Source organism: Salvelinus alpinus, chromosome 28, assembly GCF_045679555.1.
Source record: "Salvelinus alpinus chromosome 28, SLU_Salpinus.1, whole genome shotgun sequence".
Taxonomy (NCBI): domain Eukaryota; kingdom Metazoa; phylum Chordata; class Actinopteri; order Salmoniformes; family Salmonidae; genus Salvelinus; species Salvelinus alpinus.
In genome coordinates, this window is record NC_092113.1 from 25127509 (window position 1) to 25139562 (window position 12054).

The following is a 12054-nucleotide window of genomic DNA, read 5'->3' on the forward strand; positions in this document are numbered from 1 at the left end:
GGATAAACCTGCAGGAAGGGTACCACATGAGGGAGGAGGATGTCCTCCCTGTAATGCACAGCGTTGAGATTGCCTGCAATGACAACAAGCTCAGTCCAATGATGCTGTGACACACCACCCCAGACCGTGTCGGAACCTCCAGCTCCAAATCGATCCCGCTCCAGAGTACAGACCTCGGTGTAACGCTCATTCCTTCAAAGATAAACACGAATCCGACCATCACCCCCCCGAATCCAACCGGGACTCGTCAGTGAAGATGTCTGGCGAGGACCTGCCTTACAACAGGCTTACAAGCCCTCAGTCCAGCCTCTCTCAGCCTATTGTGGACAGTCTGAGCACTGATGGAGGGATTGTGCATTCCTGGTGTAACTCGGGCAGTTGTTGTTGCCATCATGTACCTGTTCCGCAGGTGTGATGTTCGGATGTACCAATCCTGTGCAGGTGTTGTTACATGTGGTCTGCCACTTCGAGGACGATCAGCTGTTCATCCTGTCTACCTGTAGCGCTGTCTTAGGCATCTCACAGTACGGACATTGCAATTTATTGCCACATCAGCAGTCTTCATGCCTCTTTGCAGCATGCCTAAGGCACGTTCACGCAGATGAGCAGGGACCCTGGGCATCTTTCTTTTGGTGTTTTTCAGTCAGTAGAAAGGCCTCTTTAGTGTCCTAAGTTTTCATAACTGTGACCTTAATTGTCTACTGTCTGTATGCTGTTAGTGTTTTAATGACTGTTCCACAGGTGCATGTTCATTAATTGTTTATGGTTCATTGAACAAGCATGGGAAATAGTGTTTAATAAACCCTTTACAATGAAGATCTGTGAAGTAATTTGGATTTTTACGAATCATCTTTGAAAGACAGGGTCCTGAAAAAGGGAAGTTTCTTTTTTTGCTGAGTTAATATAATAATTCCAAAATCTTTTTTTTGCTTGATCTCAGAAGGATACTCATCTGGCCTAGTCTTTTTGAACAGATTTCATTTTGATCTGAAAACACTAATTTATATCACTTCTGCTATTTCTAAATGTATTCTACAAATTCAACATTTCACAAATTGTTTACTTGAATGGGTGAATACGGAATAGGACAAATATAACAATAAATACCTCACATGGCTGGATGTCTCCTACTGCTGGTTAAATATAGTAAATGCAATTCTGACTATTGGCTACCATTGAGCTATATAACACTTAGCATCATCTAATACAGTTAAAAGTTGTCTAACCAACCTTTTTTTCTGGTTTCTGTATGTACAACTAAAAAGCACATCAATTGCATAGTTCACAATGTTGTTTTTTAGAAGAGAAAAACAGACAAAATCTTTGTACATATATATTTTTTTATTCTTATATATAATACATTTCTATGTACAATTTATTCCTCTTTTTGTAAAGAAACAAAATGACGGACGAAGCTTTGATTGCAAACAGTGTTTCATACTAAAGGGCCAGAGAGAGAGCGAGACAATGAAAAAGTGCTCAAATAATTAGGAGAGTGCCGTGATAGAAAGGTCTTATGCACCACACCGTTTCTGTGTTGTCGGTAGACTCAAACACAGCTTTATTCATTTGTTTCACAAGAAGAATCTTTCATCAGAAATCATCTGGTGATATCACAGAACAATACCTACACTGTACAGAACTACACACCTCACTGTGTGAAGCTTTGGTTATCTCTGTTTCAGTCAACACTGATGACTGGAGGGGGACATCCATCCACTTTCAGCGACCCTGTTGTCTTTAACTGGTGATGATCAGCTTAGTTCTGTTTCAGGTAGTAGACCTCTGTTGTGGAGGTCACGGGTCAATTGACTGCATTATTAATGAGACATTGGACAAAGCACATCTAGGACAGTGGCCATAACCTGGCCACTGAGTCACACAGAGGGAAACTATGTGTGATTGTCTATGTGTCATAGAGAGAGGTATGACACTGACCTTCAATGCAACATAATGATCACATAAATATCACTACAATTCTCCAGTGTATGGATTCTCCATTTAGACCATTGGCAAGAGGCACTACCCCCCAAATTTAAACTAACAACTGGCTACAGTGTCTCCCTTATGAAGTTGGACAAATACAAGGGCTGTCAAATGGGCTGAGGCTAGCTTTGACTAGTTCGATTACTGATATGCTATCTTATCTGGTATGCAGGGAGACCATGACATATTATGTAGGGGGACCAGCTGCATACGGGATAAGATAGCAGGTCAGTCAGTTAGAGCAGGAGTTTTGGTATTATGGGCTAAACAGTGGAAGTTTGTGTAAAGGGTGACATGCTAGGAGGCTGGCTGGGAATCCAGAGCCTCTGGCGGGCTTTCCTCTTCCAGAGCTCTGGGTGGGTCTGGGGGATTGAGATCCAGACCCAGTCAGTTGGCCTGGATGTCTGGTTCTACAAACAGCAGGTAGTCGTACTCCACATAGAGTAAGTACATGCTCTCAGGACTGGACTGTCTGTGTGGCAGCGCACAAGGATCACCACATTGAACACCACTCACATCGATTTTACAAACTGTACACATCACGTCAATACAAAGGAGCTGGCAGGGGTTCAGATCAGACACTGAGGCTCTGTGTGTTTGTGTGATAGCAGGACTCTCATCTGTTCTGTTGTGCTCTAGTCTGCTGTCTTCCCCTGCTCCGACATCAGAGGGAGGGAGGGGAGAGGACCAGCGTCTACATTCTCAACTCAGGGATAGTCAGTAGCAGAGAGGAAAAGAAGAAAAGGAGAGGCGGGACGGAGAGGTGTCAGGCAGTTGGACGGGGGAGTTGTTTGTGCTCAGCGAGTTTTTAAAAGGCACTGTCCTGTCTGTCACATGATGTCAACAAAGAACTCACAGGGATTGCCCATAGCGTGCTGAAAGGACTGGCGGCTGGCCGTGAGTTCAGGGGGGACGGCTCCTAGCTCCCGTACCGGGGGGGCCCCGGGAGGGGTGCTGTTGCTGACGGAGGTCTTAGGGGCCAGCCGGGCCAGGCAGTATGGGGGGGGCAGGCCGGGGGGGCCGTAGGAGGAGGCGTGGCTTCGCTCACTGTGGCCACATGAGCCAAGCCCAGGCTGGGTGAAAGGGGCGTGTTTGTAGGTGAAGGAGGCGTGGCTGTGGGCGTGGCTATTCTGTGAGTGACAGTGGCTCCTGTGAGACTGGGCATGGCTGAAACCCGAGCGGGCGTGGCTGTTGCTGGAGTGGGCATGGCTGCTGTGATGACTCAACTGGCTGGCGGACCTATCGCCAGGGCGCCTTGCCCCTAGGATGCCCGGTGGCTCGGATTCACTGCATGTGGATCTGTGACCCTTTTCTTGTGGGGAGGAGCGTCGGCTAGGGCCCTTCCCTGTTCCAGTACCCACACTGGGGTTGGATCCACTGCTTCTGCTTCCTAGGAGAGGACAGAGACACACACACGTCAGCTGGGCAGTCTCTCACCTGGTTAAACAACACCAGACACACATCAGCAGCTACTTATTACTGATTTTGAACAGTTGGCTGAATTGGCTCCCATTGCTGTGATAATCATGGTGGTTGAACATTCATTATAATTCCCATCCACTATACAGACCTAGTTGTTAACAATCAAAGATAAACACATGATAATTCCCTGGCTTTTTCTCCCCCAAATCCCAGACCGACTTCCCACTGGGCACAGACGTCAGTCCAACGTCTAGTTTTGATTTACATTTGGTTAGTTGTCAACTAACCTGAATTCAAAGTGAAATCAACAAAACAATTCATATAATTGGATTTAGGTTAAAGTTGAGTGAAATAATGAAATTCCCTTACGTTAATGATTTTTTTTCAAATCAATCAGTTTTCCATGTTGATTCGACGTCATCACATTGAACTTTTTGTTGTTGAAATGATGTAAAAACAACATCGATTCAACCAGTTTTTGCCCAGCAGGTTGAGATGCCACTCTGCCACCTATCAATGCTGACTATGGACTCCCCTCTGGATTTTATTGATACAAATGTAACGATACACCTGCATCAAAGACACATTTTAACATTGGAGCACTGCATTGGTAACAGCCCAACAAATGGTGCTTTTATGATCTGTTCTCGGAGAAAGAAATCCATTCCGCATCACAGTGTTTAATTGTACAGAGAAAGATGAAAACGATCGTACTGATACAGGTGTACAACATTATCATCATGATCAAACATTTCCCCCACCTTTCAATAAGCAATGAGCCCAACAGTACTGGGTAAAGTGGTGAATGATTGCCCCCTAGCAGTGAGAATGATAGTGCAAGGCTTGGCCTGAACGGATCCTCCTGAGTCATGCACATCTCTGACTGAGACTACAGCAGCACAGTACCAACCAACACATGCCCACAAGTGCAGAGAGGGAGAACAGACGGTCAGGAGAGGAGTCAAACAGACACAGCCACAGGAGCAGAAACAGTATGGACACACACCAACACACACGCATACACTCACACACTCAGAGGGAGAAGCACGGGAAACAATAACCTTAAACGCTATGGTATGAGGAGAACGAGGTGTATATATATATATATTTACCCAGTATATATATATCTAAAGAGAGACAGAAATATTTAGAAATGTAGAGAGAGGAGAGGGCAAAGAGCAAGAGAGGAGGCAAGATAAAAAGTTCTGATGGATTGAGAGAGAGAGAGAGAGAGAGGTACAGGTAGCAGAGAAATAGAGGTAGTAGCGAGTGGGCTAGCTGTTAGCTTACCGGATCCCCAGAGTCCTGGGACTACCTGGTCCATCAGTCTACCGTTGCCCAGCAGAAACAGAGGGAACAACAGAGTTACACACACCTCCCAGCACAGCCTAACCTGTCTACTGCTGTCCCCTCCCAGCCCAGCCTAACCTGTCTAACCTGTCTACTGCTGTCCCCTCCCAACCCAGCCTAACCTGTCTACTGCTGTCACCTCCCAGCCCAGCCTAACCTGTCTAACCCGTCTACTGCTGTCCCCTCCCAACCGAGTCTAACCTGTCTACTGCTGTCACCTCCCAGCCCAGCCTAACCTGTCTACAGCTATCACCTCCCAGCCCAGCCTATCCTGTCTACAGCTATCACCTCCCAGCCCAGCCTAACCTGTCTACAGCTATCTCCTCCCAGCCCAGCCTAACCTGTCTAACCTGTCTACTGCTGTCCCCTCCCAACCCAGCCTAACCTGTCTACTGCTGTCACCTCCCAGCCCAGCCTAACCTGTCTACAGCTGTCACCTCCCAGCCCAGCCTAACCTGTCTACTGCTGTCACCTCCCAGCCCAGCCTAACCTGTCTACAGCTGTCACCTCCCAGCCCAGCCTAACATGTCTACTGCTGTCACCTCCCAGCCCAGCCTAACCTGTCTACTGCTGTCACCTCCCAGCCCAGCCTAACCTGTCTACAGCTATCACCTCCCAGCCCAGCCTAACCTGTCTACTGCTGTCACCTCCCAGCCCAGCCTAACCTGTCTACTGCTATCACCTCCCAACCCAGCCTAACCTGTCTACTGAAATCACCTCCCAACCCAGCCTAACCTGTCTACTGCTATCACCTCCCAACCCAGCCTAACCTGTCTACTGCTGTCACCTCCCAACCCAGCATAACCTGTCTACTGCTATCACCTCCCAACCCAGCCTAACCTGTCTACTGCTGTCCCCTCCCAACCCAGCCTAACCTGTCTACTGCTATCACCTCCCAACCCAGCCTAACCTGTCTACTGCTATCACCTCCCAACCCAGCCTAACCTGTCTACTGCTATCACCTCCCAACCCAGCATAACTCAGTCTACTGCTATCACCTCCCAACCCAACATAACCTGTCTACTGCTGTCACCTCACAACCCAACATAACCTGTCTACTGCTGTCACCTCCCAACCCAACATAACCTGTCTACTGCTGTCACCTCCCAACCCAACATAACCTGTCTACTGCTGTCACCTCCCAACCCAACATAACCTGTCTACTGCTGTCACCTCCCAACCCAACATAACCTGTCTACTGCTGTCACCTCCCAACCCAACATAACCTGTCTACTGCTGTCACCTCCCAACCCAACATAACCTGTCTACTGCTGTCACCTCCCAACCCAACATAACATGTCTACCTTTGACCTCCCAACCCAACATAACCCGTCTACTGCTGTCACCTCCCAACCCAGAATAACCTGTCTACTGCTGTCATCTCCCAACCCAACATAACCTGTCTACTGCTGTCACCTCCCAACCCAGAATAACCTGTCTACTGCTGTCATCTCCCAACCCAACATAACCTGTCTACTGCTGTCACCTCCCAACCCAGCATAACCTGTCTACTGCTGTCACCTCCCAACCCAGCATAACCTGTCTACTGCTGTCACCTCCCAACCCAGCATAACCTGTCTACTGCCGTCACCTCCCAACCCAGCATAACCTGTCTACTGCTGTCACCTCCCAACCCAACATAACCTGTCTACTGCTGTCACCTCCCAGCCCAGCATAACCTGTCTACTGCTGTCACCTCCCAACCCAGCATAACCTGTCTACTGCTGTCACCTCCCAACCCAACATAACCTGTCTACTGCTGTCACCTCCCAACCCAACATAACCTGTCTACTGCTGTCACCTCCCAACCCAACATAACCTGTCTACTGCTGTCATCTCCCAACCCAGCATAACCTGTCTACTGCTGTCACCTCCCAACCCAACATAACCTGTCTACTGCTGTCACCTCCCAACCCAACATAACCTGTCTACTGCTGTCACCTCCCAACCCAACATAACCTGTTTACTGCTGTCACCTCCTAACCCAGCATAACCTGTCTACTGCTGTCACCTCCCAGCCCAGTCTAACCTGTCTACTGCTGTCCCCTCCCAACCCAGCATAACCTGTCTACTGCTGTCACCTCCCAACCCAGCATAACCTATCTACTGCTGTCACCTCCCAACCCAGCATAACCTGTCTACTGCTGTCACCTCCCAACCCAACATAACATGTCTACTGCTGTCACCTCCCAACCCAACATAACCTGTCTACTGCTGTCACCTCCCAACCCAACATAACCTGTCTACTGCTGTCCCCTCCCAACCGAGTCTAACCTGTCTACTGCTGTCACCTCCCAGCCCAGCCTAACCTGTCTACAGCTATCACCTCCCAGCCCAGCCTAACCTGTCTACAGCTATCACCTCCCAGCCCAGCCTAACCTGTCTACAGCCAGCTCCTCCCAGCCCAGCCTAACCTGTCTAACCTGTCTACTGCTGTCCCCTCCCAACCCAGCCTAACCTGTCTACTGCTGTCACCTCCCAGCCCAGCCTAACCTGTCTACAGCTGTCACCTCCCAGCCCAGCCTAACCTGTCTACTGCTGTCACCTCCCAGCCCAGCCTAACCTGTCTACAGCTGTCACCTCCCAGCCCAGCCTAACATGTCTACTGCTGTCACCTCCCAGCCCAGCCTAACCTGTCTACTGCTGTCACCTCCCAGCCCAGCCTAACCTGTCTACAGCTATCACCTCCCAGCCCAGCCTAACCTGTCTACTGCTGTCACCTCCCAGCCCAGCCTAACCTGTCTACTGCTATCACCTCCCAACCCAGCCTAACCTGTCTACTGAAATCACCTCCCAACCCAGCCTAACCTGTCTACTGCTATCACCTCCCAACCCAGCCTAACCTGTCTACTGCTGTCACCTCCCAACCCAGCATAACCTGTCTACTGCTATCACCTCCCAACCCAGCCTAACCTGTCTACTGCTGTCCCCTCCCAACCCAGCCTAACCTGTCTACTGCTATCACCTCCCAACCCAGCCTAACCTGTCTACTGCTATCACCTCCCAACCCAACATAACCTGTCTACTGCTGTCATCTCCCAACCCAACATAACCCGTCTACTGCTGTCACCTCCCAACCCAACATAACCTGTCTACTGCTGTCACCTCCCAACCCAGAATAACCTGTCTACTGCTGTCATCTCCCAACCCAACATAACCTGTCTACTGCTGTCACCTCCCAACCCAGCATAACCTGTCTACTGCTGTCACCTCCCAACCCAGCATAACCTGTCTACTGCTGTCACCTCCCAACCCAGCATAACCTGTCTACTGCCGTCACCTCCCAACCCAGCATAACCTGTCTACTGCTGTCACCTCCCAACCCAACATAACCTGTCTACTGCTGTCACCTCCCGGCCCAGCATAACCTGTCTACTGCTGTCACCTCCCAACCCAGCATAACCTGTCTACTGCTGTCACCTCCCAACCCAACATAACCTGTCTACTGCTGTCACCTCCCAACCCAACATAACCTGTCTACTGCTGTCACCTCCCAACCCAACATAACCTGTCTACTGCTGTCACCTCCCAACCCAGCATAACCTGTCTACTGCTGTCACCTCCCAACCCAACATAACCTGTCTACTGCTGTCACCTCCCAACCCAGCATAACCTGTCTACTGCTGTCACCTCCCAACCCAACATAACCTGTCTACTGCTGTCACCTCCCAACCCAACATAACCTGTCTACTGCTAACACCTCCCAACCCAACATAACCTGTTTACTGCTGTCACCTCGTAACCCAGCATAACCTGTCTACTGCTGTCACCTCCCAGCCCAGTCTAACCTGTCTACTGCTGTCCCCTCCCAACCCAGCATAACCTGTCTACTGCTGTCACCTCCCAACCCAGCATAACCTATCTACTGCTGTCACCTCCCAACCCAGCATAACCTGTCTACTGCTGTCACCTCCCAACCCAACATAACATGTCTACTGCTGTCACCTCCCAACCCAACATAACCTGTCTACTGCTGTCACCTCCCAACCCAACATAACCTGTCTACTGCTGTCACCTCCCAACCCAACATAACCTGTCTACTGCTGTCACCTCCCAACCCAGCATAACATGTCTACTGCTGTCACCTCCCAACCCAACATAACATGTCTACTGCTGTCCCCTCCCAACCCAGCATAACCTGTCTACTGCTGTCACTTCCCAACCCAACATAACCTGTCTACTGCTGTCACCTCCCAACCCAGCATAACCTGTATACTGCTGTCACCTCCCAACCCAGCATAACCTGTCTACTGCTGTCATCTCCCAACCCAACATAACATGTCTACTGCTGTCACCTCGCAACCCAACATAACATGTCTACTGCTGTCACCTCCCAACCCAGCATAACCTGTCTAACCCAGTCTACTGCTGTCACCTCCCAGCCCAGCCTAACCTGTCTAACCTGTCTACTGCTGTCACCTCCCACCCCAGCCTAACCTGTCTAACCTGTCTACTGCTGTCACCTCCCAACCCAGCCTAACCTGTCTAACCTGTCTACTGCTGTCACCTCCCAGCCCAGCCTAACCTGTCTACTGCTGTTACCTCCCAACCCAACATAACCTGTCTACAGCTATCAACTCCCAGCCCAGCATAACCTGCCTACTGCTGTCCTCTCCCAGCCCAGCCTAACCTGTCTTCAGCTATCAACTCCCAGCCCAGCCTAACCTGTCTAACCCAGTCTACTGCTGTCACCTCCTAGCCCAGCCTAACCTGTCTACAACTTTCACCTCACAGCCCAGCCTAACCTGTCTACTGCTGTCACCTCCCAGCCCAGCCTAACCTGTCTACTGCTGTCACCTCCCAGCCCAGCCTAACCTGTCTAACCTGTCTACTGCTGTCACCTCCCATCCCAGCCTAACCTGTCACAGCTGTCACCTTCCAGCCCAGCATAACCTGTCTAACCCAGTCTACTGCTATCACCTCCCAACCCAACATAACCTGTCTACTGCTGTCACCTCCCAACCCAACATAACCTGTCTACTGCTGTCACTTCCCAACCCAGCATAACCTGTCTACTGCTGTCACCTCCCAACCCAACATAACCTGTCTACTGCTGTCATCTCCCAACCCAGCATAACCTGTCTACTGCTGTCACCTCGCAACCCAACATAACATGTCTACTGCTGTCACTTCCCAACCCAGCATAACCTGTCTACTGCTGTCACCTCCCAACCCAGCATAACCTGTCTACTGCTGTCACCTCCCAACCCAACATAACCTGTCTACAGCTATCACCTCCCAGCCCAGTCTAACCTGTCTAACCCAGTCTACTGCTGTCACCTCCCAACCCAGCATAACCTGTCTACAGCTATCACCTCCCAGCCCAGTCTAACCTGTCTAACCCAGTCTACTGCTGTCACCTCCCAGCCCAGCCTAACCTGTCTAACCTGTCTACTGCTGTCACCTCCCAGCCCAGCCTAACCTGTCTAACCTGTCTACTGCTGTCACCTCCCAACCCAGCATAACCTGTCTACTGCTGTCACCTCCCAACCCAGCATAACCTGTCTACTGCTGTCACCTCCCAACCCAACATAACCTGTCTACTGCTGTCACCTCCCAACCCAACATAACCTGTCTACTGCTGTCACCTCCCAACCCAACATAACCTGTCTACTGCTGTCACCTCCCAACCCAGCATAACCTGTCTACTGCTGTCACCTCCCAACCCAACATAACCTGTCTACTGCTGTCACCTCCCAACCCAACATAACCTGTCTACTGCTGTCACCTCCCAACCCAGCCTAACCTGTCTACAGCTATCACCTCCCAGCCCAGCCTAACCTGTCTACAGCTATCACCTCCCAGCCCAGCCTAACCTGTCTACAGCTATCTCCTCCCAGCCCAGCCTAACCTGTCTAACCTGTCTACTGCTGTCCCCTCCCAACCCAGCCTAACCTGTCTACTGCTGTCACCTCCCAGCCCAGCCTAACCTGTCTACAGCTGTCACCTCCCAGCCCAGCCTAACCTGTCTACTACTGTCACCTCCCAGCCCAGCCTAACCTGTCTACAGCTGTCACCTCCCAGCCCAGCCTAACATGTCTACTGCTGTCACCTCCCAGCCCAGCCTAACCTGTCTACTGCTGTCACCTCCCAGCCCAGCCTAACCTGTCTACAGCTATCACCTCCCAGCCCAGCCCAGCCTAACCTGTCTACTGCTGTCACCTCCCAGCCCAGCCTAACCTGTCTACTGCTATCACCTCCCAACCCAGCCTAACCTGTCTACTGAAATCACCTCCCAACCCAGCCTAACCTGTCTACTGCTATCACCTCCCAACCCAGCCTAACCTGTCTACTGCTGTCACCTCCCAACCCAGCATAACCTGTCTACTGCTATCACCTCCCAACCCAGCCTAACCTGTCTACTGCTGTCCCCTCCCAACCCAGCCTAACCTGTCTACTGCTATCACCTCCCAACCCACCCTAACCTGTCTACTGCTATCACCTCCCAGCACAGCCTAACCTGTCTACTGAAATCACCTCCCAACCCAGCCTAACCTGTCTACTGCTATCACCTCCCAACCCAGCCTAACCTGTCTACTGCTGTCACCTCCCAACCCAGCATAACCTGTCTACTGCTATCACCTCCCAACCCAGCCTAACCTGTCTACTGCTGTCCCCTCCCAACCCAGCCTAACCTGTCTACTGCTATCACCTCCCAACCCAGCCTAACCTGTCTACTGCTATCACCTCCCAACCCAGCCTAACCTGTCTACTGCTATCACCTCCCAACCCAGCATAACCCAGTCTACTGCTATCACCTCCCAACCCAACATAACCTGTCTACTGCTGTCACCTCCCAACCCAACATAACCTGTCTACTGCTGTCACCTCCCAACCCAACATAACCTGTCTACTGCTGTCACCTCCCAACCCAACATAACCTGTCTACTGCTGTCACCTCCCAACTCAACATAACATGTCTACCTTTGACCTCCCAACCCAACATAACCCGTCTACTGCTGTCACCTCCCAACCCAACATAACCTGTCTACTGCTGTCACCTCCCAACCCAGAATAACCTGTCTACTGCTGTCATCTCCCAACCCAACATAACCTGTCTACTGCTGTCACCTCCCAACCCAGCATAACCTGTCTACTGCTGTCACCTCCCAACCCAGCATAACCTGTCTACTGCTGTCACCTCCCAACCCAGCATAACCTGTCTACTGCCGTCACCTCCCAACCCAGCATAACCTGTCTACTGCCGTCACCTCCCAGCCCAGTCTAACCTGTCTAACCCAGTCTACTGCTGCCACCTCCCAACCCAGCATAACCTGTCTACAGCTATCACCTCCC

The 12054-nt window shown here is 50.8% G+C and overlaps 1 protein-coding gene across 8 annotated transcripts in view; it reads right to left on the reverse strand.

Annotated features, from left to right (window-relative positions):
* Positions 1-1322: 1322 nt before the first annotated feature.
* LOC139557481 (segment polarity protein dishevelled homolog DVL-1-like) overlaps positions 1323-12054 on the reverse strand; it is a 48612-nt gene continuing 37880 nt past the window's right edge. For 6 of the 8 annotated variants that reach the window (XM_071372353.1, XM_071372352.1, XM_071372351.1 and 3 more), the window contains one exon: positions 1323-3376. In XM_071372353.1, coding sequence (XP_071228454.1) covers positions 2817-3376 — 560 coding nt within the window. In that variant the 3' untranslated portion in view covers positions 1323-2816. Of the gene's footprint in view, positions 3377-4698; positions 4737-12054 lie in introns of all 8 variants that reach the window. The other 2 variants (XM_071372357.1, XM_071372356.1) reach the window with 2 other exon arrangements.